Source organism: Typopeltis vanoorti, chromosome 12 (genome assembly GCF_054136105.1).
Source record: "Typopeltis vanoorti isolate ZY-2024b chromosome 12, IOZ_Tvanoo_1.0, whole genome shotgun sequence".
Lineage (NCBI taxonomy): Eukaryota > Metazoa > Arthropoda > Arachnida > Uropygi > Thelyphonidae > Typopeltis > Typopeltis vanoorti.
The window spans coordinates 28,717,333-28,743,582 of NC_143560.1; the positions used below are offsets into that span (position 1 = coordinate 28,717,333).

At 33.4% G+C, this 26,250-nt stretch overlaps 1 protein-coding gene across 2 annotated transcripts in view; it reads left to right on the plus strand.

Annotated features, from left to right (window-relative positions):
* Window positions 1-1,093: 1,093 nt before the first annotated feature.
* Window positions 1,094-26,250, plus strand: part of LOC150100649 (uncharacterized) — a 43,824-nt gene continuing 18,667 nt past the window's right edge. For both annotated transcript variants that reach the window (XM_090402021.1, XM_090402022.1), the window contains exons 1-2: window positions 1,094-1,242; window positions 9,713-9,874. In XM_090402021.1, the coding sequence (XP_090258147.1) occupies window positions 9,718-9,874 (157 nt within the window). In that variant the 5' untranslated portion in view covers window positions 1,094-1,242; window positions 9,713-9,717. The remainder of the gene's footprint in view (window positions 1,243-9,712; window positions 9,875-26,250) is intronic.

Below are 26,250 nucleotides of genomic sequence, written 5' to 3' on the forward strand. Positions count from 1 at the left end.
GGGATAAGGCATAGTGAAAGAAGAAGAAGAAGATTAAAGTAAAGTAACTCGTTGAGGAATTGATCATTTACTTACCGAAAATTAATATCATATGACTATCTTCACTCACTCATAACATGGTTGTGTCCCTTTTATTGATGGTTACCAATATTTCCATATTATATTGCTAATGTACCATTATGGCAACTGATATCAAATGTCTTGGACCATCAGATATGCTATCGATCATTTTATGACTGCATTTAAAAATTTCACTTTTAAAATTTCGAAGAGCAAATATTTATCAGATACTTCTCAGAGAGCAATCATTCATTGAATTAGCTCATGTAAACATGTGCTCATCAAAAGGTTCCTTATCAACAAACCTTTCAGTTTTAAACTACTCCCCGAAGTGTTTTTAAAAGAAAGAAGGTTGGAAGCCCTGCAGATCTGTTAATTTTATGGTTCTCTTTGTAGATTTCGTCACGTAACTATAATATTGTGGATTTTGTTTCTTAACACAATAGTCATGTGAGTGAATGAATATGAATTTTATCATATTCATTGATCGAGTTAAATGTTGGGGTCCATTAAAAATTTAAAGGAGTTCATCTAAAGCTCTTAAGAAGTCCATTGAAAGTTTATTTGAATGGCCAGTATGTCTGTGATAGATTTTTATTAACAATGTCAGTGGTAGATTCAGATTTTTGAGAAATATTAACGAATACTGAGTTAGCATCATGTATTTCAATTTTTTATAATGAACAACAAAAAATCCTCTACGCCCTTTTTTTTTTTTTTGCGTAGGTGTGGCCGTTTTATCCCCATCCCACAAATAGCATCTGCTTCAGTTTTTTAATTTCCATTATATTTTAAATGCACATAGTTTCTGTTTTTGTTATTTATCTAAGAAGTTTCAAAATTTTCTCTAGTTACTTGATAGGAATGGAAACTCCTCCCTCCTCTCCTAAAAGTTTTAACGATCACTGTAAATTTCTCTTTAAAACATTTATTGGCTTAATTTTTGCCGTTAGTGGCGCTAATTATTTAACATCAATTTTTTTCTTCATCGTCTATCGCCACCTATAGGCGATGAAATGTACAGGGTATGTAGCTGATGCGGAGTCCATTTTAGCTTGTTGAAGGCGTTGCAGTTATTTGTTCCTGTCGGGTGTTCCACGTGAGGCGGTAATTGCTGAAAGAATATATTACAAAAGTAGATAATATATTTTGTATATTTTAGATCTTGATATTTGATACCAGGTTAGTAAATTTTAAATGAATTGTTTAGCTGAATTATATATTATATACATTTTATGTATGCATGCGTAGTATGCTTTTTTTTTGTGCACCAAACGATCTTGTCTGGCTACCTGCATTTTGTTAACCCTAATTAGGCCTACGAATTTCGTTGTATGAGTTGCTTTTGTATTGGGCTTATGAAAATAATTACCAATAATTCTGATTAATTATTAGATAGAAATTCGTTGTAGGTTTAATTATTAAGTTAATTTAATGGTAATGGAATTCTTGATTGAAAAAGTAGTTTCCCGCTTTTCATTGTGGGCGATTTCCTCCCCCCCCATTCTTTTGTTCCGTTTACTTTTATTTTTTCTAATCTCTTTTTCATTTCGTATGCTTTAACTTTAACTATCGAATTTCTTGTTAAAGCATCAAGAAAGTAGTATTACATCGGCTTTTTATTTTGAAAGTAACGCAAATTTTGCATCGTCATTGCAGTTTTTGTGTGTATGTAATAATTTTTATTTTTATTTATTTATTTTTTCATTTTTAGTGCAAAATCTTTTGGAACATTCTCAAATTAGTAGTTTTTAAAATAAAAAAATAAAAAGTTATTAGATTTAAGATAGTAGTAGTTCCTCTTCAGTGAACATGGACGCCATTATACGCAGCACCGCGCATGAAGAATAAATTTTGTAGCTGCAGTACAAAGAGGATCCATAAAGGAGTATTGAGGAAGAACGCGAAATTGGTTTTATTCTGCTTCCCGAGTACGTAGTCTGGGAAATAACATACCGATTAATATTTATTACATTTAATTTGAAAAATTTAACAAATTTCAGTTATGCCAATTTCCTAGGAAAACTTTTTTTTCAAAAGAAATAACTAATAATGAATAATTTAAAATGGCTCTAGGAAAAGTACCTTTGTATGATTAAATTTTCATTGGCTCCTTTTATTTTTCATTCTAACGGTAACAGATTCTTAAAAAAATTCAAGCTGGTAGAAATACAGGAAATTCCATTTGTTCTGCACTAATACCCACGTATGAAAAAAAAAAAATTGGTATTTTTCTTATTGATATTCCGAAGATTTTGCACAGTAGTTTAAGTGATTAGGATCGGCAATTTGAAATTAATGCTATGTAGGTTTCAAAACTAATCAAATCTGGTTGCTGTAGTAAAACTAATTGGCTGTTTAAATAATTGTTTTAAAAATTTGCTAAATTTCCATATCGCTTTAAACGCAGTAAGGGATGTGGAATGAAATTGAATCTGAAATTTTATTGAATATAATCACGTTGAAATTTTTTTTAACAATACCATAGTTGAGTCTGGGGAAACTGGAGCATCTTGGGAGAAATGGTGAGTGGCATGGTCATAAAATCTGTTGGAGTTGCACTGTATGTGTTGGATTTAGACTAGTCTGCAAAAGGAAAAAATAAAGTTACCCATTTGAGCAAAGCAGATTGCATATGTGAATATGAGAAAGGCCAGCTCTATACACATGTCAAGAACAAAGGGTTGTTGCTTTGGTGAATACATTATGGCCTAAGAGATGGGCATTAGCAAAACCTGGCTCTGTCAGATGAATAACAGGTGCAAAGTGTTTTATTTTTAGTAAGGACAAAGGGGTTACTACTAATATCAGATTAGTAGGCATAAGAATTTGTTGGAAAGATGTTGGTATTATATGGGAGATTGTCAAGGGGTTTTTGAAGAAAGTATAGGAAAGAATGATTATCCACATGGTAAGAAGGGCAAAGCAAATCGGAAGGAAGCTTTTGCTGTGTGTGAGGAGTAAAAGGAAGAATTATTATGTAAGGACTGAGTACTATGGAGGTGATTTTTGCATTGGTTCATTGTCTGCATTATGGCTTGGTAAAGTCCTGGTGGAAACTAGTGTTAGAGGCTTAATCTAGTGAAACCGCACTGAGAAAGAATTAAAAATATTTAATTCTTCCAATATATTTTGTCTGTCACAGACTGCATCAGGGATTGAGTCTTGTAACACAGGCAAAAACACAAGCATCCTAAGCACTTAAGCCTTATTTAGGAAGATTTTGTCCATGGATTTCACTTAGTTGTTTCTTTGTGTGTATTACAAGTTTCATGTTATACTCCCTTATGGTTTGGTGAAATGTTGGAAGATTTAAATATTTTTAATCCTTTCTCAGTGCATTAATTCTCTAACATGACTCTACTTCATTATAGTAGAGAGATTGAGGTGACTGACACAAGAATAAAGCTGAGTTAATGCATAAGATATTGCAGAATCTTAATACAAATACACCCATGTATTAGATGGGATAACAGCCTGTGTATTAATATGAGGTGGCAGCTCCTCAGCTCTAGGAAAATGCTAAGGGAGTGGAAAGAGGACAAAATAGTTCCATTGCATAAAGGAGGCTCTAAGATGGTAGCAAATTATATCTAATCAGTATCTTAAGTGGTGGTTGAGGTATTGGAGTAGTTGGTAAAAAGCAGAATTCAAGACTGAGTAAACAGATATGGTACTCTATGGGGGAGCATGGTTTGCAGAGGATCAGCCTAGGCTTAGCACTTTTTGTAATAGAGAAATTGAGTTAATAGCTACTGCTGGACTTCTCAGAGCATTTTATAGGATATCACATGGAACATACACATTTGAACAAATGGAGACATGAAGCTAGTGATTTGGATGTGGCAGAATAAGCATCATCCTTATTGAGATCATTGAATCCTGGAGAAGGCAGGTGACTAGTGTACTGCAGGGTCAGTATATGGTCTGTTGTCTTTATAATTTGAATGTCAATAATATATGAAATAATTTAAGGGGAAGTGTTCAGTTTGCAAAACTTGGAAGAGTGAGTAATTGAAGTTGTCCTGCAAGATGACTGATAGTGAGAAAACAAGTTCAACATAAAAGTGGTTTTCATATCATGAATACATTTAAATTACAATTATGATTATTTTAATCAAATTTTTTTTCTCACTATCATTTCATTAACAAATAAACCAATATAAACATTAAAATTGGTACAATCTAATTAAATCCTTTAGTACATCTATACATCTTCCAACAGATATAATTAAATACTTGAATATGATTGGAAGTCAGAGCAGGTTGTTTATATGCAAGAGGAAGCGAGTGGGTAAAAGAACAGAATCCTGGGATGGTACTGCATTTGTGGGAAAATCAGAGGCGTTAACCATCCACCATGACATGTATTGAGTGACCAGTGAGAAAGTAGGTAAGCCGGCTGCAGAGTGAGGAAGGTTCAACTTCATGGGCGAAGCAAATATGCTTTTATATTCCCCTTTTGTCTGGGTAGGTGAACTGATGAATGGGATAGTTTTGAGCTTTATGCGCTCTCCCTTTGTGGGCAGTGTGGTTAGTTGATTTCAGCTGGGAACTGGACTGCTTTTGGACTTTTGTGCTTGTTGTAGACTTATTGTAGTCTGAGTCTTGTTTGATCAGTGGATTAGGATGAGTGATTGCTCAGGTGAAAAATTTCTGCTAGATCATGTAGTAGGAGGCAATATATGGGGTTTTGGTCTCCTGGGTGTTTCTGACATACCACGGTGCATCCAAAATCATCCGTAGGCACTTATTTTGTATCCTCTGGAGTTTGAGGATGTTAGACTGAGGTGTGGCTCTACACTGGGGAAGCATACGTGATTACAGGATGTATCACCATCTTGTATATTAGCAGTTTATTTTGTACATGAAGTTTACTTCTGTGGTTGACCATGGGGAAAAGCTGTGCTGTGGATGTCTTGCAGCAGATGCATTTGACTGTTTATATGAATCAGTCTTTTGTCCAATTGAACTCCCAGATACTTGGTTTGTTTGCCATGGAATCTTTTTCCCATAGAGTTGGATGTCTTCATTAATGAGCACTTTTCTTCTGGTAAAAAGCATAGCTGAGCTTTTCTGTGGATTGGCCTGAATCTTCTGATCTGAGAACCACTTTGCAAGAGAGGAGATGCTATCCTGGAGTCTTGACTGCCAGCTTGGAGCTGAGAGATCTGGTCAATATTGCCATATCAGCATATAGGGTGGTGATGGTTCTTGGGTTTTGTGGGATATCAGCTACATAGATAGAAAGAGTAGGGCAGGCCAGAAGAGAGCCCTGGGGTACACCTGCCAGAATTTTTCTTCTGAATGATATAATTCCATTGATTTTTATCTGTATGTATCTGTCTGAGAGATAAGATTTGATCAGCCTTACGATGTTTATGGGTATGTTGGCTTTTATGAGATTGTGGAGTAGGCCCTGGTGCCAGACTTTGTGGAATGTCTTTGCTAGATCCAAAAATATGGCTGCGGTATTTGAGTGGTACTCTGCTCTTTTCGGAAGCCAAATTGTTCATTAGGGATGATTCTAAGTTTCTCTGTTGCATCTTGTAGTCTAGATTGCTGAGGCTGGAAGTAGACTGGGCCTGTAACTTTGAGAGAGTTGTGGGTTATTTCCAGGCTTTTTTTTTTTACAGGTGTTATGTCAGCTATTTTCCAAGCTATGGGGAAAATGTTATCTGATTATTGCATTTATTTTGCTGACTATATGAGCTATGGCCTTTCTGGGAAGAATCTTTAGATTTTATTGGTGATTCCATCTGGTCCTGGAGCATTTCTTGAATTTAAGTGCTTGATGTTATATATTTCTGTCGGGGTGGTAGGGGTGATGTGGTCTGGGCAGTTCTCTGTTTGCCTTAAAGTATGCCTGACTTGCCTATGAATATTGTATATGTGACAAGTATTTGGGTTTAAATATGCAGGTCTGCACTGCTTCTCCAGGCTGTCAGCCAGAGCCTCGGCTTTCTATATCCAAGTGTTATCCATGCTTGGTCTGAGTGTTTTTTTTTTTTCTACGGAGGATCTTCAAGAATTTCCATACAGTATGATCAACCGGATTTAGGGATGTTAGCTCCTTTTTCCACTCCTTGTTCCTATGTTTTTGTAGTGCATCTCTTTTTTGTTTAGGATCGTTTGGCCTTGTGGAGCCCTATGATCATGGTACCTTTTCCTAGCTTTATTTTTTTTGTCCTGATTAAGTTTATTTCCTGGGATTCTGCTGGTTGAATGGATGTGTGTAGTTCTGGTGATTGCAATTGCTTTCTAATTTGGTCTGTTAAGCTTTTTACTACATTGTCTAACTTCTCCTTTTTGTGTATGATAGGCATTGGGCCTATGTGCTCTGGGAGGACTTTGGCTAGTTTGTCCCATGCTGCGAATGAATGTGGGGGGTGGGTTAGAATTGATCTAGTGTACCTAGTTTGAGTACTATAGGATTATGGTCTGAAAACGATTCATTTACTGTTTCCAGCTGGTACTAATATTTGATATTTTTTAGAACAAAGATGTCTAGTACGTCTGATCTGCCAATAGGGTTGTGATGGGTAGGCTCGACAGGTCCTGCAATTGGCAAGAGTTGGCTCTTGTGTAGTGTAACCACTTGTATTAACTATGGAGCTGAACCAGGCAGTGTGCTTAGCATTCAGATCCCTTGCAATAATAATGGAATCCGTAGAGCAAAGGATGGAGTCCTGATCTGATGTTAATAGGGGTTTGCTGGGTGGGTTGTAAGCTGTATATATCTTCATACTTCCTGCATTCTTGGTGTGCACTTCCACTCCTGTAATTTCCAGGTTAGGAGGAAAGCAGACCATAGTCTGGCAACTTAAGTAGACCCATGTGCCAAACCCAATGAAATGCCTTTTTGAAATATCGGGCAACCATGTGAGCTTCTCCAAATTTCTCCATGATGGAAGTCCAGTGGTGGAATCAGTACTGCTGGTTGATTGTCATGTCTCTAGGTGGTTCATTGTAGATTGTTGACCTCCATAATTTTAGAGAACAGAAGTGAGCAATTGGATGGTGGTTGGTTGACTTATCACCTTTCTTTGGGATGTGCTGGATGTGGCCCTTTCAACTGGCATCTACCCTGCTTCCATGTAGGGTAAATGCCAGTTGAATAGGATAGATTCGAGAGGTAATAGTGGATAGGTGTTAGTTTTGGGGCGCTTTAACAGAATTTAAAAACACAGGTGCTTTTTAAATTCTGTTATTTAAAAAATATAAAGTATCTAAAACATGACCGAGTACCTACTTCTTCGTTTTTTTTCTTTCATATTAAATCACTACTTATATGAAAAAACAGTTGATGTGTTGTGCATTTTAAAACCATGTTAAAGGAATGCATATTTCTGTATTGTCATAGAGAGAATTAAAGAATATATTACTTTTGTACCGTAACATTTAATTTTTTTTAAATCGCCTATAACAGTATATTTATATAAAGAGTAAATTTCTGTGTATCCCTGTTGATGTGACTTCATAGAAATGCCTAAGAAAATAATCCTCCTACGTACAGTAGAATTCTTAGCAAAATCAATAACACATCATGGGTTCTTCCTTTCCTTATATAAAATTTTACATATTTCAAATCTTTTGAAGCAGAATTAAATTTTTAGCATTGTTGATATCAGCATTCCCTGGTTTATATACATACTAAATTATAACTTTCCTCCCAACAATATGCTATAAAAACTGGTTAAGAGACCCACCAATTTATAACCTGTACCTGAAGTGGATGAGATTAGGGATCTTGGAATGATGTAAGCAGTGGACTGAAGTTCTGAGCGCACATCGCCAAGTGTTGCAAAGACTTGCACATCATATCGCTGTGATAAAAAGTAACATGTAGGGGATGGTTTGACCAATGCTTCTGTATATAAGGCATTAATCAGACCATGGACTATTGTGCTCTGATTTGGTCACCTGATTTTAATTATTTGGAAATACTAGAGGGTCCATGGACAAATGACAAGTGATATCAGGACTCTGGAATGTTAAAGTTGGTGCATAGGAGGAAAAGAGACCAAGTTTGGGTAAGGCATAATGCTGATACAGAAGCTAATGGATTCTATCAGATTAATACAGAAGTAATACTGGCTCCCACTGAAGAGATCTCAAAGGTCAAAACTAGTCTGGGTAGTGGTCCTTCCCTTAATGCATAACATTATACATATCTGCAAGGAGATGTTGTGCATTATGGGAGATCATAATGCACAACAGTGATGTTAGCTTGCTCCACCTTTGCAATGAGTTGCCCGGTGTTGTACCACCTTACTCCCCCCCCCAGTCCTGAAGATACTTTCAGGTGCAAACTTTGTTTGCTCACACTTGGATAAAGGATTAAACTAAATTTATTATAGTCTAACCAAGTGAAAAATAAACTTTCTATATCTTAATGTATTTGCTCCCTCTCTTTTCCATAGCCATCTCAACACAGATTAAAGCATTGCTGTTATTTCCTATATCCAGGATATCTCAAAAATATCCAGACCTTTTGACTGCTGAATTTAAATTGAGAATAACTGAGTTATTATATTATTATTTGACACTCTCCCTCGAGGAGTCTTTGGACTCTTCGAGGGAGAGTGTGCCAACAGCATCGAACGATTGGACCCCTTCCAACTACTAACCGTGCTCAAACTTACTTAACTGAGCCATTAGTAGCAGATATTAACCCAATTATTAACCAAGATATTCTCAACCTGAATCTGCTACTATCATGGCAAGTCAAGACTGGTAGTCATGCTTTGGGTAACCATTTCCCATAGATTGGGGGGAAAAAATGCTTTATGGCCATCAAGGTCAGCAGTTGCACTCTGAACCAAAGTATGGATTCATTAATTTACCTAAAATTTGGGAGATAGTATTAAGACCATTTCCAAACCAATAACAGTAAACTTATACATTGGCAGGTGCTAGATCAGGACTGAGGTCTTGTCTGTTACAACTTTGAATTGCTTTTTCTTCATTCAATAAGTGAAAAACGATTAGTTTTTCTTTGCAGCAGGATGAAGATTTTTTCTTTAAAGAAAGTTTTTAATTCTGTTAAAGCGATCTTTTTGTGCTGTATTTTGGCATTGTATTTTCTTTTAATTAACCATTTTCCTTTTTGGGGCTTAATGTGAAGTTAAGTCTCTTCTTTGGAAAAAGAAGTATCGTAAGCAATATATCTAGGATATGTCTAGTTTTTAATATAGAAATTTATTACTGTTGTAGCTAAAAGATGAGCATTTATGTCTGCAATTTTTCAAGAGCATCATGCCCTTCATGTGGTCTTGAGGAGTAGATGGTAGGATTATGTGGATTATGTAGATTAATTGGAAGGCTGCAATAATACCAAGTTTAGTCTTGTATACTATATAATAGCTGCCTTGTAGAACTCAACTGATCCCATGAATAAAAATTTTTCCCTGTACTGTAAATGTTGTGAAGGGAAGGAATGAAAGCTAGAATTCTTGCTGTGGACAACAAGATGCAGCCTTTTCAGACTACTAAACATGCTAGTGGTTTCTTGGTGGTGTTGGTTGTCATCTACCACATAAGGGATAAATGGAATTTAATGTAAAGGTAATGCATTTGATTGACTTGCTCTAATATATTTGTTTGTATTGACTGATTATCCTTAATAGTATACAATGCCAATCTGTTTCAGACAAAATGAGTAGCAGCGAATGTTATAAATGTCACAAAACTGGCCATTTTGCTCGAGAATGTCCCTTATCAGATGGAGGCCGAAGTAGCGGAGGAAGAAGGGGAAGAGGTGGTGGATATGGTCGAGGTGGTGGTTTCGGCGATTCTCGTTTCCAAGCAAGAGGTAGTTTTGATAATAAACATTGATATTATAATTGTTTCTTTAAAATGTTTGCATAAGTGAATTTGAACAGGTTCTCAATTAAGAGTAACAAAGTAAATTCTGGATTCACTTTTGTGACAAGAAGATAGTTGGATTTGTATAAATTCTGCATACTGGATATTTGATACATCTGAAATTAGAAAATGCCATGGAATGCTTTGTAATTATCAATTATGGGACAAGTTATTTGTAACTTGCAGAGCTATTGGATTTATGTAGTTCTGCAAATTTTTTCATTTGCACTAAAGATGGTGGCAAAGCAATTGATGTTATGAATTGGATATAATAGGAGTGGCAATGGAACAATTTCTGTGTAAGTCTATTGTAAAAAAAAAAAAAAAAAAAGCTTGTCACTAAATTGGCAGAATTTTGTAAGTGGAGTTATTTTGAAAGAACATAATGTGAGAAATGTTAGCAGTAGCATTCAAGAACCTGAACTTTTTTCAAATAGTTGTTCAATAAAGTTGATTATAGTAGCATTTTTGTAAGAATGATTATTTATTTAAAGAAAATAGATGTGCATTTTTTAAGGTTCACTAAGCACTTGGAAGTTTTGATCAGTTTTATACAGATTGTCACATAGTAAACATGCAGTGAATTGTGTAAAGATTTGTATGACAGGTTAATGTAGTTAGCTTACAGAGCATGTGGTTAAAATTTAGATAAAGTAGGTAAAGTAGTCATTTTGTGCAGAATAATGCAGTAAGGATAGCCTTTGTAAGATGTTCATTTGGCAGATGATGAGCATTAGTGCTTAGAAAATAGCTTACTGGATTTGGATCAAGAATTTGGACAGATAAATTTTGTATAAGGGAAGAAATGGGGTGTTGATGGCCGTAGGTTGAATAGTATGGTTAAGAAAGTGATTAGTTTTGTGAGGCGAAGTGTTTAGAAAATTGATAAAAAAAAAATTTATTGTGTTTGGCTTCTTTTATAAGAGTAAGTGGTGTAATAGAAAGTTGTTTTTGATAAGTTTGCTTTCACTTATAGGCTGTGATTTATTATTGGATGGTGTTGTGATGGGTGTGGAGATTTATTAGTAGTTACCACAGAAGTAAATTAAAGCAAGAACAGGAGGAATGTGTGATGAGAGGTTTGGTATCTATATGTATACAGCATGTTGAGATTAGTAATGAACTTTAAATGTACATAAATGAATAGATGTTAGTGTGGATTTTGTGATAGGGGATTTGGATAGCTTAACAGAAGTCAGATATGAAGATATAGGTTTGAGATCAGTTACTGAATTAGGATGGAAAATATTAGATATAGATATGTAAGATAGATAACTAGGTGTAATGTGTATATGGTGTAAGTAAACCAAGAGTAAGAAATATGATTTTCTTGAGTATATATTGGTGATTGCACAGATTTGAATTCTTTGGAGTGGGTAATGAGGTTTGATGAGCAGAAAGAACTTCATTTTTTGCTATTATAAAACTGGCTGTGGTTTGGATTGTGGTCTTCATGTGGTGTCCATGTTTGTAGATGGAGTGTGTGCAGAATGAAACATGTATTTGAAGTGGGGTGTGTGTGTATATTGTGTGTGTCTGTATAGAGTTGGAAACTTCAAGCTTTGTTGGGAAGGATATGTATAGCTTATAAGAGGGATAATACTTCCAGGCATAAAATACCAAAGGACACATGATCATTAGGAAACAATGAAAAGGTAGGACTCCAGTTCTTTAAAGATAAAATGGAAATGCAAAGTCGTTGATATATGCATGAACTTTGTAATTCATCAGTGGTTGGAACTAGTAAATGTTGAGGATCGTGTGGAGTTTGGTAGATGACAAGATTACAGGCATGGAATGTTAATGGTCTTGATTGTTTTTATTATTAAATGCCTAATTCTTCCCTTCTTTCAAAAATCTGAGTATTGCTAATTGATTTTAAACTTAAGCATTTCAAAATTTCTTTTAATATAAAATATCGTCTGTTATAGTGCTCAGAATTATGGTTTTTCTACAGAAGTGAGTAATGGATTTAAATTATTTGGTTTGAATATCTAACAGATGCAAATGGTGCTCATCCTAGAATAAAGGTTAGGATGCATACATATTTGCATTTTATTCACCTCTGATTTTTAATTTAAATTGATAAAGGCAAATGATTATAGATTTGCTGCTAGTTATATTCAATTTGTTAAATCTTAAATTTATGAATACAGCTTATTGCAACTGTTAACCTGCATTAGCAATGTAGCCTGTTAGCTTAAACACAAGATGTGCAGTACAAAAAATAATTACAAAATTGCACTTTATTGTACTTCATTTAGTCATCTAACCCGAGATTATGTATTATCCATTTTCTCTTCACTGGGTGGAAACCTCCATGGAGCAAACTTAATTACAGAGGACTTCAGCAATATTAACCTATTAACATAACATTCTTGCTAATGCTCACCTTATCACTGCATATTAAATCTATTCACTCCCCTGAAAAACCTTTTGGTTTCTTAGGAGGTTTCTTATGCTTTCTCATATCTGTAAGCTGCTTCTAATGTTTCTTGATCTTTCTGAAAAACCAGATTTGCATATAGTAATAAATGCTCATCACTGCCTTTTACAATGCACTTCTCAGTCATGCTAATCAATACAATACACTAGTAGTTATCTGCATTGTTGCCTTGAGTGCCTATTAACTGCTCCTTAGTTCTGAGTATTTACACCTACTCAAGTGCAGTTTTTCACTTAAATTAAATTTCATTTTTTTTTTTAGAATGATACACTGCCAGTTGAAAAGAATGAATACTGAGTAGTGAAAAATTTAAGATGCAGAATTTCTAAATATGTTTGGCAGATATAAATTATATCAGGAAAGAGGTCAATATTCTCGTAGCTGTTGCAAAAAGCATTAGAGGAGACTGCTATAAAAGGAAACAAGTGAGAGGAATATGGGTAGAGAATGTTTTAGTGGAATGCAATCAGGAGTAAGAGTATATAACAATAGTTTGATTTAGTGAAGCCATCAAAAATCTAAAATGTGAAAAGTCAGCCAGACATACCTGACAAATGCTTTTCTATATTCCAGCTGGAGTGAGCTCATTTCCCATTTCTAAAAAAAAAGGGGAAATAACAGTGAGAATCAGAATATTCCTACTGAGTTTCCAGTTGAGATTTATTTATGCCTACTTGAGACTATGAAATGGAAGAAACGTGAATAAGCTCTCAGGCTAAATTAAGATTCATTTGAATTTCTACTATAGGGTAGTGAGAAATCTTGAATATATCTGTATCAAGTTTTATAGGTTTGGAAAAGTCATAGGGTACCAAGAGATGCTATTCAAAATGATACATTTCTGTAAAAAGGTGTTACATTGAGCAGTAAGGTTAATATTTGGGTTGGAAATTACAATTTTTATAGTCTATAAAACAGGTGTGCCAACTCCACTCTGTATTATTCTGAAGCAAATTCACATAAACATGATACGTTGGAGATATTCAGCTTGGCTGAATCTAAATCTTTAGACTAGATTTATTTGTAAATAAATCTAGTACAGATCTCTGGGATTCCTTAACTGTGAATTAATTGAAAAAAACTATAGAATAAGTAAAACATTTCATCAGTTTAGGCAGTTTATTTTGTGAACATTGCAAATTAAAGATAAATGAATCAACATGGTAGATACAAGGTACTGAATAAATTTTATATTAAATAAAACTGCTAAATTAGCTTTTATACCTGTACACTAATCTAACTTAGCTTCACTATGAGAAGTTCAGTTTGAATCCAGGGCTTTTCCTTACAAAGTTGCATGGCAGCTGTTCATTTGTCATTGCTAGTACTATGATTTTATGAGTTCACTGTAAGACATGTTCTGGCTTGATTTCATTTTGCTTATGGATTAAGATTATAAAATGAGTTAAGATGAAATATTCCAATTTAGCATTTCAACATAACGTTATTACATAACAGCTTTATAATTGAAGATATTACCAGTTTCTAAAAATCATTCATAACATTTTTCTCTATCAAAGCTTGGCCAATCAAAGGATCTGGTATTAGCTTAAGTGTTCAAGATTAAATTAAAAAACTCTTACAGATACTAATCTGTGAGTCAGTTATTTGTAAAGAAATTGTTTACACAAGTGTAAACAATATAAACAGTTTGCTTGAATTCAAGACGAAGCTGCTTATATTGCCTGTTTGCCTCAGTATCCCACTATATACACTATTGTTGTGCAATGTCTGTCAGGAAGTGTGCTTTGCATTATGGGTTACTGAGGATAGCTTAGTTGTGAAGATATTGCACACCAACTTTGTGTTTATGCTTGGGTAAAGAATATAATTTCTTGGCAAGTATAAATTTGTAAAATTTTGTAATTAGTTATTACCAAGAAACTATTATTATAATATCTACTACATAGAGCTAAAGTTTTATCCTTTTGTTTCTTACTCGTTTATTCTGAATTGTCATCCCCCACCCTTATCTTCTGCCTTGCCTGGCTGGTTTTAATTCTTACTGACACCAGTAAGTCTGTCTACTACTTATTCAGTCGATTTGTTTTTCGACTGTGCCATCCAGACTGTACTTCTGAGAGTGAGCCACTGAAATGTGGAATAATGGCAATGCTCATAACTTTAAAGAAATTTCTCATTATTTTACTCACCACTTAAGTTAATTACTAGCACACAGATTTGTAATTTTTTGGAGATAGTGCATTAACAAGTATCAGATCGGTGTTGTTTACAAGTCATTCTAATCAAGAAATACATGTACAATTAAAACAAATTAGCTATGGCCACACTTCCTTAGCCTATCTAAATCTTGATTATCATACACTATTGTACAATACTGTACACCATGCTATTATACAACACAGTATTATACACAATTAAGATATACTTATTGCATAACTTCTCACAGTTGTGTATATCTAACACAAGAGTATCAACTTAACACAGCTACTCATAGATATTCCTTCACAAACTCCATTGTATTCAGTGAAAGTTCTGTTAGGATATCTCATTCTTCTGTCTTGATTAGGACATTTCTTGTACTTGTTAGAACTTCCTGGCAATGCATTTCATCCTTGATGGTGGCTTGATACGAATTAAGAGTGATGTCCTATCCTTTTTTCTCTATAGTCGACAAATGAAAGCCTTCTATCAGGAAAATTCCTAGGGAGATCTAGACTCCATCTGCAAGACCTTCGGTTCCTGGCCACAGGTGCTGGTGGTTGCTGAGAGCATGGCAACTTCTGTACTCAACTCTGGGAACTTAGATTTCTTACTCACCAGGTTGCTTAAATATCCTTTCTTTGTCTTTACTTCTGCATTTTTCGTGCTTATCCTTAAGTGTGTTGACATCACTTTTGCAAACTTTTCTCGGCATCTTTGTTCTTGATGATTTTTTACCTTTGCAAGTCTGTTACTTTTTACCTTTAGGGCTTCTTTTTGTTTACTAATCTAGGCAACCTCTGCTGACTCAGAATATTTCTGTGTTGAACACAATTGTTTTATAGGTAATATCAAATCCTGCATTATAACTAATTTTTCATATATACTTTACATTATATTTTATGTATTATTCTGACTTAGACCCTTGTAAAACCAAGCAGAATAATTTATCGTGATATTTTACAATTTCACGATAGATGTAGGTTTTGATTCTTGGTCTCTAGGTGTTTAAATTTTCTACACATTTAGCATTTGTACCAACTCTATCTTGACCTCACTTTTGATGAAATATTGTTACCCTAGTCAACTTTTTCCATAGAAACATTGTCTTGACTACTGATCAAACAACTTGTGTGCATTGCTCCATGAAATAGGTTAATTTGAATTTATATTAATGGTTATTTTTTCTAATAATTGAAATGAGAGGTGACTAGAATGCAAATAAGTCATTTATTTCTGTTAGGAAATAAAACCATTGTTTTTTGCAGTTAATGACATGTAAAATGCAGATTTTGATTTTCTATTGGTGGTTTAGCAGAGAATACTTTTCAGTTAGAAAATTGGTACTGTTTTTGACAAGTTTGTTTAGTCTTCTTGAAGGTATGAGTAGCATGCTACAAATTTGTAACTACAGATTTAAGAACAAGCAAAAAAGGACATGTTTGAAAATGCAAATATTTAATGTTGTGGATTTGTATAGGAGAAAATACATCAGAAGTTCAAAAGTTAATGTGATAACTGCTCTTCCAGAGGGCAAAGCTAATCTGATTTTTAAGGATTGAATTATTAATCTACCTTTCACATCAATAATTCAAATATTCATGCATATCAAAGGTTCAGTAATATGAAAAGATCACTTAAGAATATTGTCAAGAAAATCAAGAAATTAAAAGCCTATATAGAATTTGATCACATTACAGAAATTGACATTCAAGCAGTTTCAATATTTGGATTCTCATGGCAGTAACCTCAGCTCAGTAAAATTGCACACCAACATTTGAATAAGACTAGGAGCTTGAAGCAGCAAACTGTGGTTACCTTCTGATTAATGTTGATGCATTTCAGTGTGATTTGATACTTTCATTTGGTGTTGCTCTTGAAATGCTCATTTGCTGTTGCATCAGATTTTAAAGCAGCTGAATGCTGATTTTATACATTGATATTTCTTTGTATTGGAGGAAGGACTACACGTGGAAAGAAATTTTAATTTGGATGGTGAAGAATTGAAAAGCAGCTTTAATATTTTAACACCATGGTCATAATTTTCATTTAATTTGCTGCATTGAATAAGACTTAAATGGACAAAAGGATATGGCTTGTTTCAAATGGTAGCTGCAGCCTAATTTGAGGTTCATAATCACTTCAACATGTAAGGTAAATATTTTAATATTTATCTTATTGTACGGGTTTAAAATTCTTGTCAGATTCCTGATTTTCTAAATTCTAAAATGTTTTGTTTTTTCTAGATTGTTCTTCGCTTAAGTTTTTCATCTTGCTGAAGTACCATTAAATTGCACTTTGGGTTTTGTGACAGATTCATTTTATTTTTGTTAATTTTCCAAAAGTGAGATGCATATTATTTGTGAGTATGTAAAGTATATATATTAATTGAAACATTGAATGCTTATAATATGTCCTAAAATCACTCTTATTCAGTTCTTTAACATGTTGTTAAAGATCAACTTTTTTTCAGTTAAGGTACTCTTAAAATGAACAGTTCTATTTGAATATGTACTCATAGTAATCGTAATGTTTGGATTAGTATATCATTGGTAGCAGGTGCATAACAGGAAAATTTGATTTGCATGTTGTATCCTTCCCTTTCATCAATACTGTTTAGACTGGTAAAATTTCTCAGTGCATGAGAAACTAAATGCCATTTTCTACTACTGATTTTCCTCATCTACTATTCTGGTGTCCAAAAATTTTGTTAAAAGTCTAAAGTTTGCATATTTGCTTTTGAGATTTTTGATTTTTCAGGTATTGAGACATGGTATTGTATCATTTCAAAATATAAGCATACATTTTTTTTTTCTACAAAGGATTTTAGCAACAGTGAAGATTTTTTTTGAATCTTTTCAGGAAAGTTGGCAAAAAGCATTGGCATGTGTGCCATTAGTGTCAGTAAAGAACTGTTGTTGGATAATTAAATGGCTTCATTCCTGGCTTTTAAATTTTGTTGCTTGTTCAAAATTTCCATAATTTTTAATTTCATATTTTAATTCAGTTTTCATGAATTTAATTAAAGCAATGTCTTTGATATGTTCTTAAATTTCTTTATTCTGATAAATGTTGTGTAGTGCTAATTGTTTATTAGCAAGAAAATGTTGCATTAGTAAATTAATATTCAAGAAATCTTAATGGTTTGAGATGCATAGCTAGTTCTGTGAGAAGAGTGCTAAAATTTTGAGGTTCTGTTCCAATCCAGCCATTTCAAACATTTTAATTTATTTGACTTGCCAAGTATTTAAATTTCCAGTCTTTCAGCCAAAATGGTGCTTTTATTTTGTTTCTGTAGGTCCACTAGTGAATATTGCTTAACTACATTATCTTTTCTTGTGTTCTTGCAGAATGCAGTTGATAAGTATGCTAGATTCCACTCAGTGAAACCATTTTTGTTCCATTATAAAGTTTGATACTTCTTTCAAAGAATAAATATAAGATATAGGATAGTATTATATTCCACCATTTTCTTTAATGTCATCTTTAATTCTAATTCACTCTTACTACTTTGTATTTTTTATTGTAAATTCATAGGAATGAGTAATCAAATTACTTAGATTCGTAAGTTTGTTCATTTTTTCTGAGATAAAGGTAACTAAAAGCAAATTGGCAAGTCTTTTGTGCTATAGGTTTGCAGAACTTTTGAAATAATTCATAGTTTAAGTCAGGGCTATCCAACCTTAGGTAATCCGAGGGCTGCATCACAATGCATATCTAGTAATTTGGTGAGCAGCAGTGACAACCTCGAAAGCTGAACAAATGAATAACACTAATCACACGCTCATGTTTCTCATGAGCGCCTGGAGCATGCGCATTGGAACAAAACAGTGTAAGAATGCTTTTTTGACACATCTAATATTTGAAAAACATGTAGGTATAGTGATGTAAAAACACCAAATAAAATTATCAACATAGTGATAGAATTAAAATATCTAAGGCTCATTTAATTCAAATTTTATTTTTTACTCGTTAAAATCCAAATAAAATAAAATTGCATGGGGTTACATGCGGCCCACGGGCAGTGTTTTGGACAGCCCTGGTTTAAGTGATTAGAATATTGAGTTTCTCTTCAGTGAATTGGACTGCTATAACTGAAATGTAGCAGATTTTTTTTTTTAATGAAGCAGCAACTAATGTTCTTTGACTTTGGCTGATAACCATTATCTTTCATTATCCAAATTAGCTGTTTCATAACTAAATTGACACCAGCACTTTTAAAGTTGCATCAAGTGCTGTAGTTTATTCCTTTCCATGGTTTCTTTGTTTTGGTATTAAAATATCAGGTTTATATACATCTTGTATACTGGTTGTTAGTTAATATTGTAATTGCTCCATATTCCTATTTGCTTATTTCTGCACTTATTTCAGCTCCGTGTAGTTAATTTGTTTTCAAATTTGAAGTTTACTTTTCACACTGAAATCTGATTTAGTCTTGTAGACTTCTGAATTTACCAGTTTTGTTTCTTGTCTTTAAGATAGCATTATTATAGTTTTTGCTTTATCCATTCTGTTAACATAACTGATATATATATATATTAGTTTTATTTTCTGGTATATACTCTCAAGTAGTATATGTTGATAGTCTAAACTAAGATTTCTTTACTATCCTGTGCACAGCTTTCTTCCCAATGAAAATTGCTTTACCTGTCCTTTTTTCCCTTGTCTACATGCAATCTTCTATAAATATAAGCATAATCTTAATTTCTTCTACCATTGTTAATTGTTTGCAAAATAGGATCATCAGAATAGCATTGTAATTTTTTTTTCTAACGTAGATGCAAAGTGGCCATTACTGTAACTTAGAAATAGTAAGGTCTGGTCATGAAGTAAAATTGCAATGAAATCTTAATTATAACCAGTCAGTTGGATGATCAAGATATTGATTACAAGATTCTTCATGATAAAAAATTGCACTTTTAGTAATTATTTTACTAACTTGTTTAAGTAGATGGGAGAAAAGCTAAAAGTGGGGATTTCAGAGTTCAAACTTCATTTCAAGTTTTCTATCTAGATTAACTAAATGTACACTAGTTTGTTAATTTCCAGTCAAGTCATTATGTAACCACAATCTTTCAGTAGAGAAGACAGCTTTATTTCTTTCAGGCTTTACTGATTCCATATTTCTTTGTCCAATTTGCACTTTTCTAGTTTGTTCAAGTTTTGTTTCCTTTTGCACATTAGTTACTTCCATCAAATTAATTCCTAAAAAATACTTCCCAATAAGTTTTTTGTTACTGTTGGGTTTAGCTGTAGCTTATGCATGATAGTTTGGATTGATGCAGGTTTTAATTATTGAGGTTGGACTAGTTGAATTGTGAGATGTTTAGTGTATACTAGCTTTCTTTAAAAAATGCTGTATATGTAGTGAGAGCATTGTCATGATTTACAGATAATGTTTAGCCATTCAATCATAGGCTGCTTTTTAGTTGGCCTATAGGTTGGCTTGATTAAGCTGTTTTATATGCCAAGTGGCTAGCTTATTGGACAAACTAAGTAATTCATCTGTAATTTTTATGACAACTCAAATTTATTTAGCTGCTAATATTTTTCTGGTTTTATGTATAGAGCACAGTTTCTCAGTGTGTACAATTAGTAGGAACAGTTCAAAATTCTAATTTGGTGTTATCTGTCGGATGTGTTTATCTTAAAATGATAATGTCTGAGAGATGATCATTTTAAGAAAGACTGAAGTTTATCCAACCAATGGAAATTTTGGATATTAGGACTAAGTATTCATTATGTGCATACTATAACAAACTGCTCTGAAGTTGCTGGGTATAAAACCAGTGAGATTGTCAACATCTGAATCTTGTTTGAATTAAATTGTACATGAGATACTGCCATCACGAACTTCTAGATATCCAAAATATCTATCTCCAGAATAGTATCAGCTTTCTGAGATGGAATCTGATATTGCCAAAACACTGAAGACATTAAAGTGCTGAAGGTACCTTCTTGCTCCTGGAACCATTTTTAAATTATTCATGTTCTGTGATATTTATTATTCTACTAGAGAAAACATTTCACTGAATGTATGACGATGCTGAGTAGCAGCAACTAGGTTATAGCATTCATTGTCCCATTTTATCAGAACGTAACTGCTCACATCCAATGATTCATGCTGCTATGCTATGTAAAAATGGAAACATCTACCTGAATAAAATCTACCACTCTTATTGCATTGGCAAAGTTTGAAATTGACAAAATTGAAATTGTTAGTACATTTACTGAAAACATTGATATATCTTGGCACTTATTTTTGTGAGTTGTAGTACTAAGCAAAAGGAGAGTAGTTTAGCAAATTAGGCATTCTCATTGAGTTGTGAACAGTGACCTTTTGTGTCTAATACTTAATTCTAGAGTGCATCTCCTATTACAAAATTCATGATTGGTGCTAGAAACTAAATGAAAAAATGTTAGCAACATTGGTTTTACAAATCAGTTTTATCAGTTCCCTGTTCCAGTTTTGGTACAAACAATGTGAATCCCTTTTACTCCATTCCTGTGATAATTCAACCTCATAAAATTGACTGGATGCTTCATAAGTTAGAGCTGCCTTTTAATAAATCTTTACATATTCCATCACTGCCAAAAATGAACAGCCTTCAGTTATGGGTAGAGGTTGAATTGAGGTATCCAGATATCTTGCTGTAGAGACAAACCAAGCTCATTTTCTATTTTGCATTATTTCTTTTGGATGAGAGAAATGGTTTTCATCTTATTTAAGGTCATTTTTAAAACATATTCTGATGTTGCAGAGTTTGATTCCTGAAGTTATTGATTTTTATATGTATACTTGCTATGCTAGTCTATAAACTATCATCCTGACCTGCAGTATAGGATAATTTTGTTCTAGGACATCTATTCACAGCACCAGGAAGTAGTTACTTGCAAATCTTGTAGTTTGTTAGGTATGATTCATGAAGAATGATTATTCTTTTGTTTTAATGGAGATGGATTCTTCTAGCCATTTTAAGATAAAAGAAACAAACAATACAGTTCACTTTCACTACAGCAAACTCAACAGCTGCAAGAATATTTCTAGTCAATTTTCCCAACATAGTATCATCTATGGAGACTTTCTAGACATTTGTTAGTGTTATAACAGCATTTGCTATATTGAGATCTCAAATTAGTCTAAAACAAATGAAGGCATAGCACATTTGATTTCTAGGCTAAATCATGTGATTTGCCAATCTGAACCAGACAAATGACCTGTCCTTATTTTGTGCAATAATTGATCATAGTAGAAATGTGTGTATATTATGTAAATTAGCATTTCCTGTGATAAAGTATTTTCAGTTAATGTTATCGTAATATGTACTTTTTGATAAGCTGACAATACATTAATATTAAATTTGACTAATTATATTCTTAAAAAATTTTTTTGGAAGTGTTCCCAGTGTGTTTTAAATACTCTTATCTAGGCATTGTATGCCTGAACCCTCCCCCCCAAGCTAGAGCAGTGACTTCTGTTATTTGCACCTGTAGGTTTTAGTGATTGCAACTATCATTGCACTAAATCAATTAATTGTGCTGTTGCCTGTTATGACTACTGGAACACTTGATATTCATCTGCTTAACCATCTGGAATGAACATGACCCATGCAATTAACCTACTTTTTCCCATCCCTAAACCATACCTACAAAATTGGCAGGAAACAGCTGAACTATGGTTGCTATTCTAGAATCCATCCATTTGAAATGTTAAACTCCGTGTACAAATACTGAAGTAATTGCTTCCTTTTATTTATTTTCCTGCTAATTTTTTCGTCATGTTCTTTTTTTTAGTGAGCACTACACTACGTAATCAAGAGGCGTGGCTTATGGGTTCTGAAGCTGACTGCATCATACCTGCCATCCCTCTCCCAATTTAGGCGGGAGACTCCAGATTTTTGACCCATTCTCCCGCTCTCCTGACTAGTACCGTTTTCCACCCGATTTTTCGAGATTTTCCCATTTGGTAAAACTTTACATTAGTATTGTCACTTATTGATGGTTAAAAAAAATATTTGCCTATCTGAATCGTTTTTATTTTCTTGTGGACTGTATTTATTTTCAGATAGCTTTTAAAAGTTAATATTTCATTCTGCAATTAATGGAATTAATAGGCTTTCATACAGAAGACATTTACTGTCATTAGCACACATTCACTTAATCTTAACAAAAACCATTTGTGTAATTGGTCTGTGTATCATTTCATGACTTGATGTCATGAAATGGATGTTACTGCTTCTTTATACTGCTATACAGAAGTGTTATTAGGTAAGTTTAGAATGTTGGTTGATTCTGTAAGAACTTTCTTTGAAGTATAGCCATGAAAGCAAGTTGTGGTCTTCCTTGACAGTTTGCATGGCCGAGACTGTTCTCTGCCTCATCGGGATATGGGTGAAAATGTCAAATTTAGAACCCTTATGAAATTCACCTCCATTTATGTCCAAAAATGAGAAATCAAGCAAAATCTGTCCAGATTTAGCTTGTTTTGATCTCAGCATAGTTCCTTTTTCTGATTCACTGTTCTTCATGGTTGCTCTTGAAATAAGTTTTGCTTGCTTATTGTTAATCTAGCTATTAATGTCATTCTTGAACTGGTTCTATTACCATAAAGAATACTTTTTAATTCTTTGGGCTAGCTATAACTTGCCAAGAACTGGTCTTATTACTTTTCAGCTTTTGTTTTTGCTAAACCAAAATGATTATTTGTATTATTAACATGTTTTCATATGGAATAGTCTAAGATGCTTGTTAAGTGAATTTTAACTCTGCAATACAATATGCATGGGAAGATTTATGAAAGATGTTGCTCTATAGTTTTTGTAGTTGCTAGCTGTTCAGTTTTCTGATTCCTAACTTACATTTTTTCCAAAAATGTATCATTACAATTACCTTTTTTATATTTGAGTGTAATCTTGTAACTATGCTTAGCTTTATATTTTTTGACATTGTTTTTAGTTGTTCCATCTAATTTGATTTACTTGACAAACGTCAGTGTATCAACAAGGGATTAGCTAACAGATGAATAATAAAATAGAACATTTTGTGATATAAGTAGATGTTAGATTTTGAAGCCATTTAGTTGATAAGTGTGACAGAAGTTAGTAGGTGGAGCAGTTAAATATCATGCACATAGTTGAGAAAGTAATGTCTTCTGATTTATCTGATTTGTTTCTAGATTGAAACTTATCAGTGATTTCTATAGGAGGCCTATATAACCTTTCCCCAGGTGAATCAAACAGCTAATTGTGTTGATTCACTTGAAACATCTAACTTACCTAAGCACAGGGCTCCTGGAGAAAAAGGAAGGGATTTTTTTTATTTATTGAACTAAATGATAAATTGCTTCTATAGAAGATGACCTTCTAATATTTGGCATTTTCTAGTATGTTTAACACATTTCCTTGTGTCTCTAGCATTCATTTTTGGTAGATGAGGCTTTAAAAGTAGACAGCCACTAGAAAGGACATACTTGAACTTGCATGTCAACAATCTCAGTAAAATGATGTTGAACATGAGAAATGTTGAAATATGCTAAATCTAGAAGTCATAGAAGTTAATTGGTATGTTTGACAGAAAATTTGCTGATAATCAAATGCAAATATTTTAATAAAAGCCTTCATAATACTTTAATTTTTGACAATCTTAGCAACATTTTACAAAAAAAAAAACGGTGAACTTATAGCTAGCTCGGTTTCCAAACTGAGTGTCACAGTGAATTTTTTAATTCTTTCAGTATATTTTTTAGACTGCTACTGAGTTAGTTTGGACTTCACTACTTAATAAACAGAACTGTCATGTATTTCTTTTGGCCTAGGGATATGATAAAATTACTGGGACACTAAGAATGCTGGAAACCAAGAAAGTTTGAAATCTTAATCAGTTGCTGAACAAGATGATAAACTAGGCTGCTAATATTCAGAAAATAAAATGTGGGCATGTTAAGGATATGTGGTAATTGTTTCTCAGCTGTATAAATTCATTTTCTAGCACTAATTAAAATGTTCTAGTGCTTTTTTTGTTGCAAGTAATTGATCACTTCAGTTGCATATCAGTCTTAAATATGTGAATTGGACTGACGTTTATGTTCACATCTAACATGCTGGAATGGCATGCTAAGTCTTGCTCATTTGCTTATGCCTATGAGGATTCCAATTAAAGTGTTAAGAAAAAAATTTCTACAAATGAACGTCATTGGCTGAGCTGGTGAGTAGCTGAAAACTGCACAAAATGGGATTTTATTTAACTTTGAAATGCAGCATTTAAGAAAGCAGTTGCATGGCTACTGACCACTCTATGGGGACTTGCATTTGTCATTAAAAATGAGGGGAAGGCTTCTTTGGCCAGTCCACTTTTTGCATGAAGAGTAGGGTTTATATAATTTGTTAGCATTTGTAACTTCACGAGTAACTATGCAACTAACTGTTTTATGATGAGTGGGTAACATACATGAAAAAAAAAGCTAGTCTTAGCTAAAGGCTTCTGGTTTTGTTCATTTTGTGGTTTTTTTAGATGTTTGCACTACCACTGTTGGCATGATATTAGATCTTTACACTTTGCATAATTTGCACTATCCTGCGGTGTGTTTTGTAGTTAATTTACTGTTTCCAAACTTCAGCCAGTTTTTGTTGTAACATAATCAAGTGTTGCTGAAGGGTTCTGTATTGAATTCAGTGATTGCATGGTTAAGTGATGCCATGCCATTTTTTTCACCATATTGATTGCAGATTATACATGCACTCTTAATTAATCCTTGTTTAATTGACTTTCATTTATTATTTGTCCATTGTTGGTCAGTTATCAAGTGTTCCTAGATCCCAATATTCTGATAGTGCATGTTACATTATTCAGTCTGAAGTTCTAAATGGAAACAGAGCCTGCCCATATATATAGGTTTGTTTCTTTGATCAGATCTTTGATGAGTTAAATCAGAATTGTTTTTCAATATAGGAGTGACTATTTTGTTTTATTATTTCAGTCTTCATAAACCAGATTTTTAGTATCCCTACAATTTTCTGAACATAGTCAGCCGAATGTAAACAACATGGTATTGGCACTAAGATTTTGGTATTAGATAAAAAGAATTTTGTAATGCTTGCTGAATAGTATTCTGTAAGAATGTTCTTCACAGGTCAGTGGTACAAAGTTTTTCCTAGAGAAAGATGCATCAGTTTAACAGGAAAACACTCTCTGAGTGTTTCTCTTTAGATAAATCAAACAATTTATCTAAAATTCTGAATGTGTGACTGCTTATCTCCAAGCTCTTCAAATGATAGTTATTCTAATAGCATTCAGTGTTGAAATCTTTCAAAATTTAAATTTTTCATGAAGTGTGCTTCTGAAGTTGGGAGTGTGTGTGTGTGTGTGTATATATATATGTATTTATCTTTCCTTTCAACTGTTTTTAATTCAATGATTCTCTGTTATATATTCTTTTATGCATTACAATTATTAAAACCTTGATTTATATTTCTGAAAGGATTGGTCATCTTTGGAGGATTAGTTTTTTAAATTTTCATTGAATTTTTAAATTACTGAATAATGCTCTTGCATCCTTGAGGTATTTTTATTCTTCAGGATTTTAGCAGTATGTAGATGATTGTCAATTCTTTGCAGTATTTATCTATATACTATATCTACATCAGCATTATGTAGCTTTGACTAGTGCACCTCATTTATATTGGAATGGCTAATGGCCACTGGAAATAGTCTTGGCA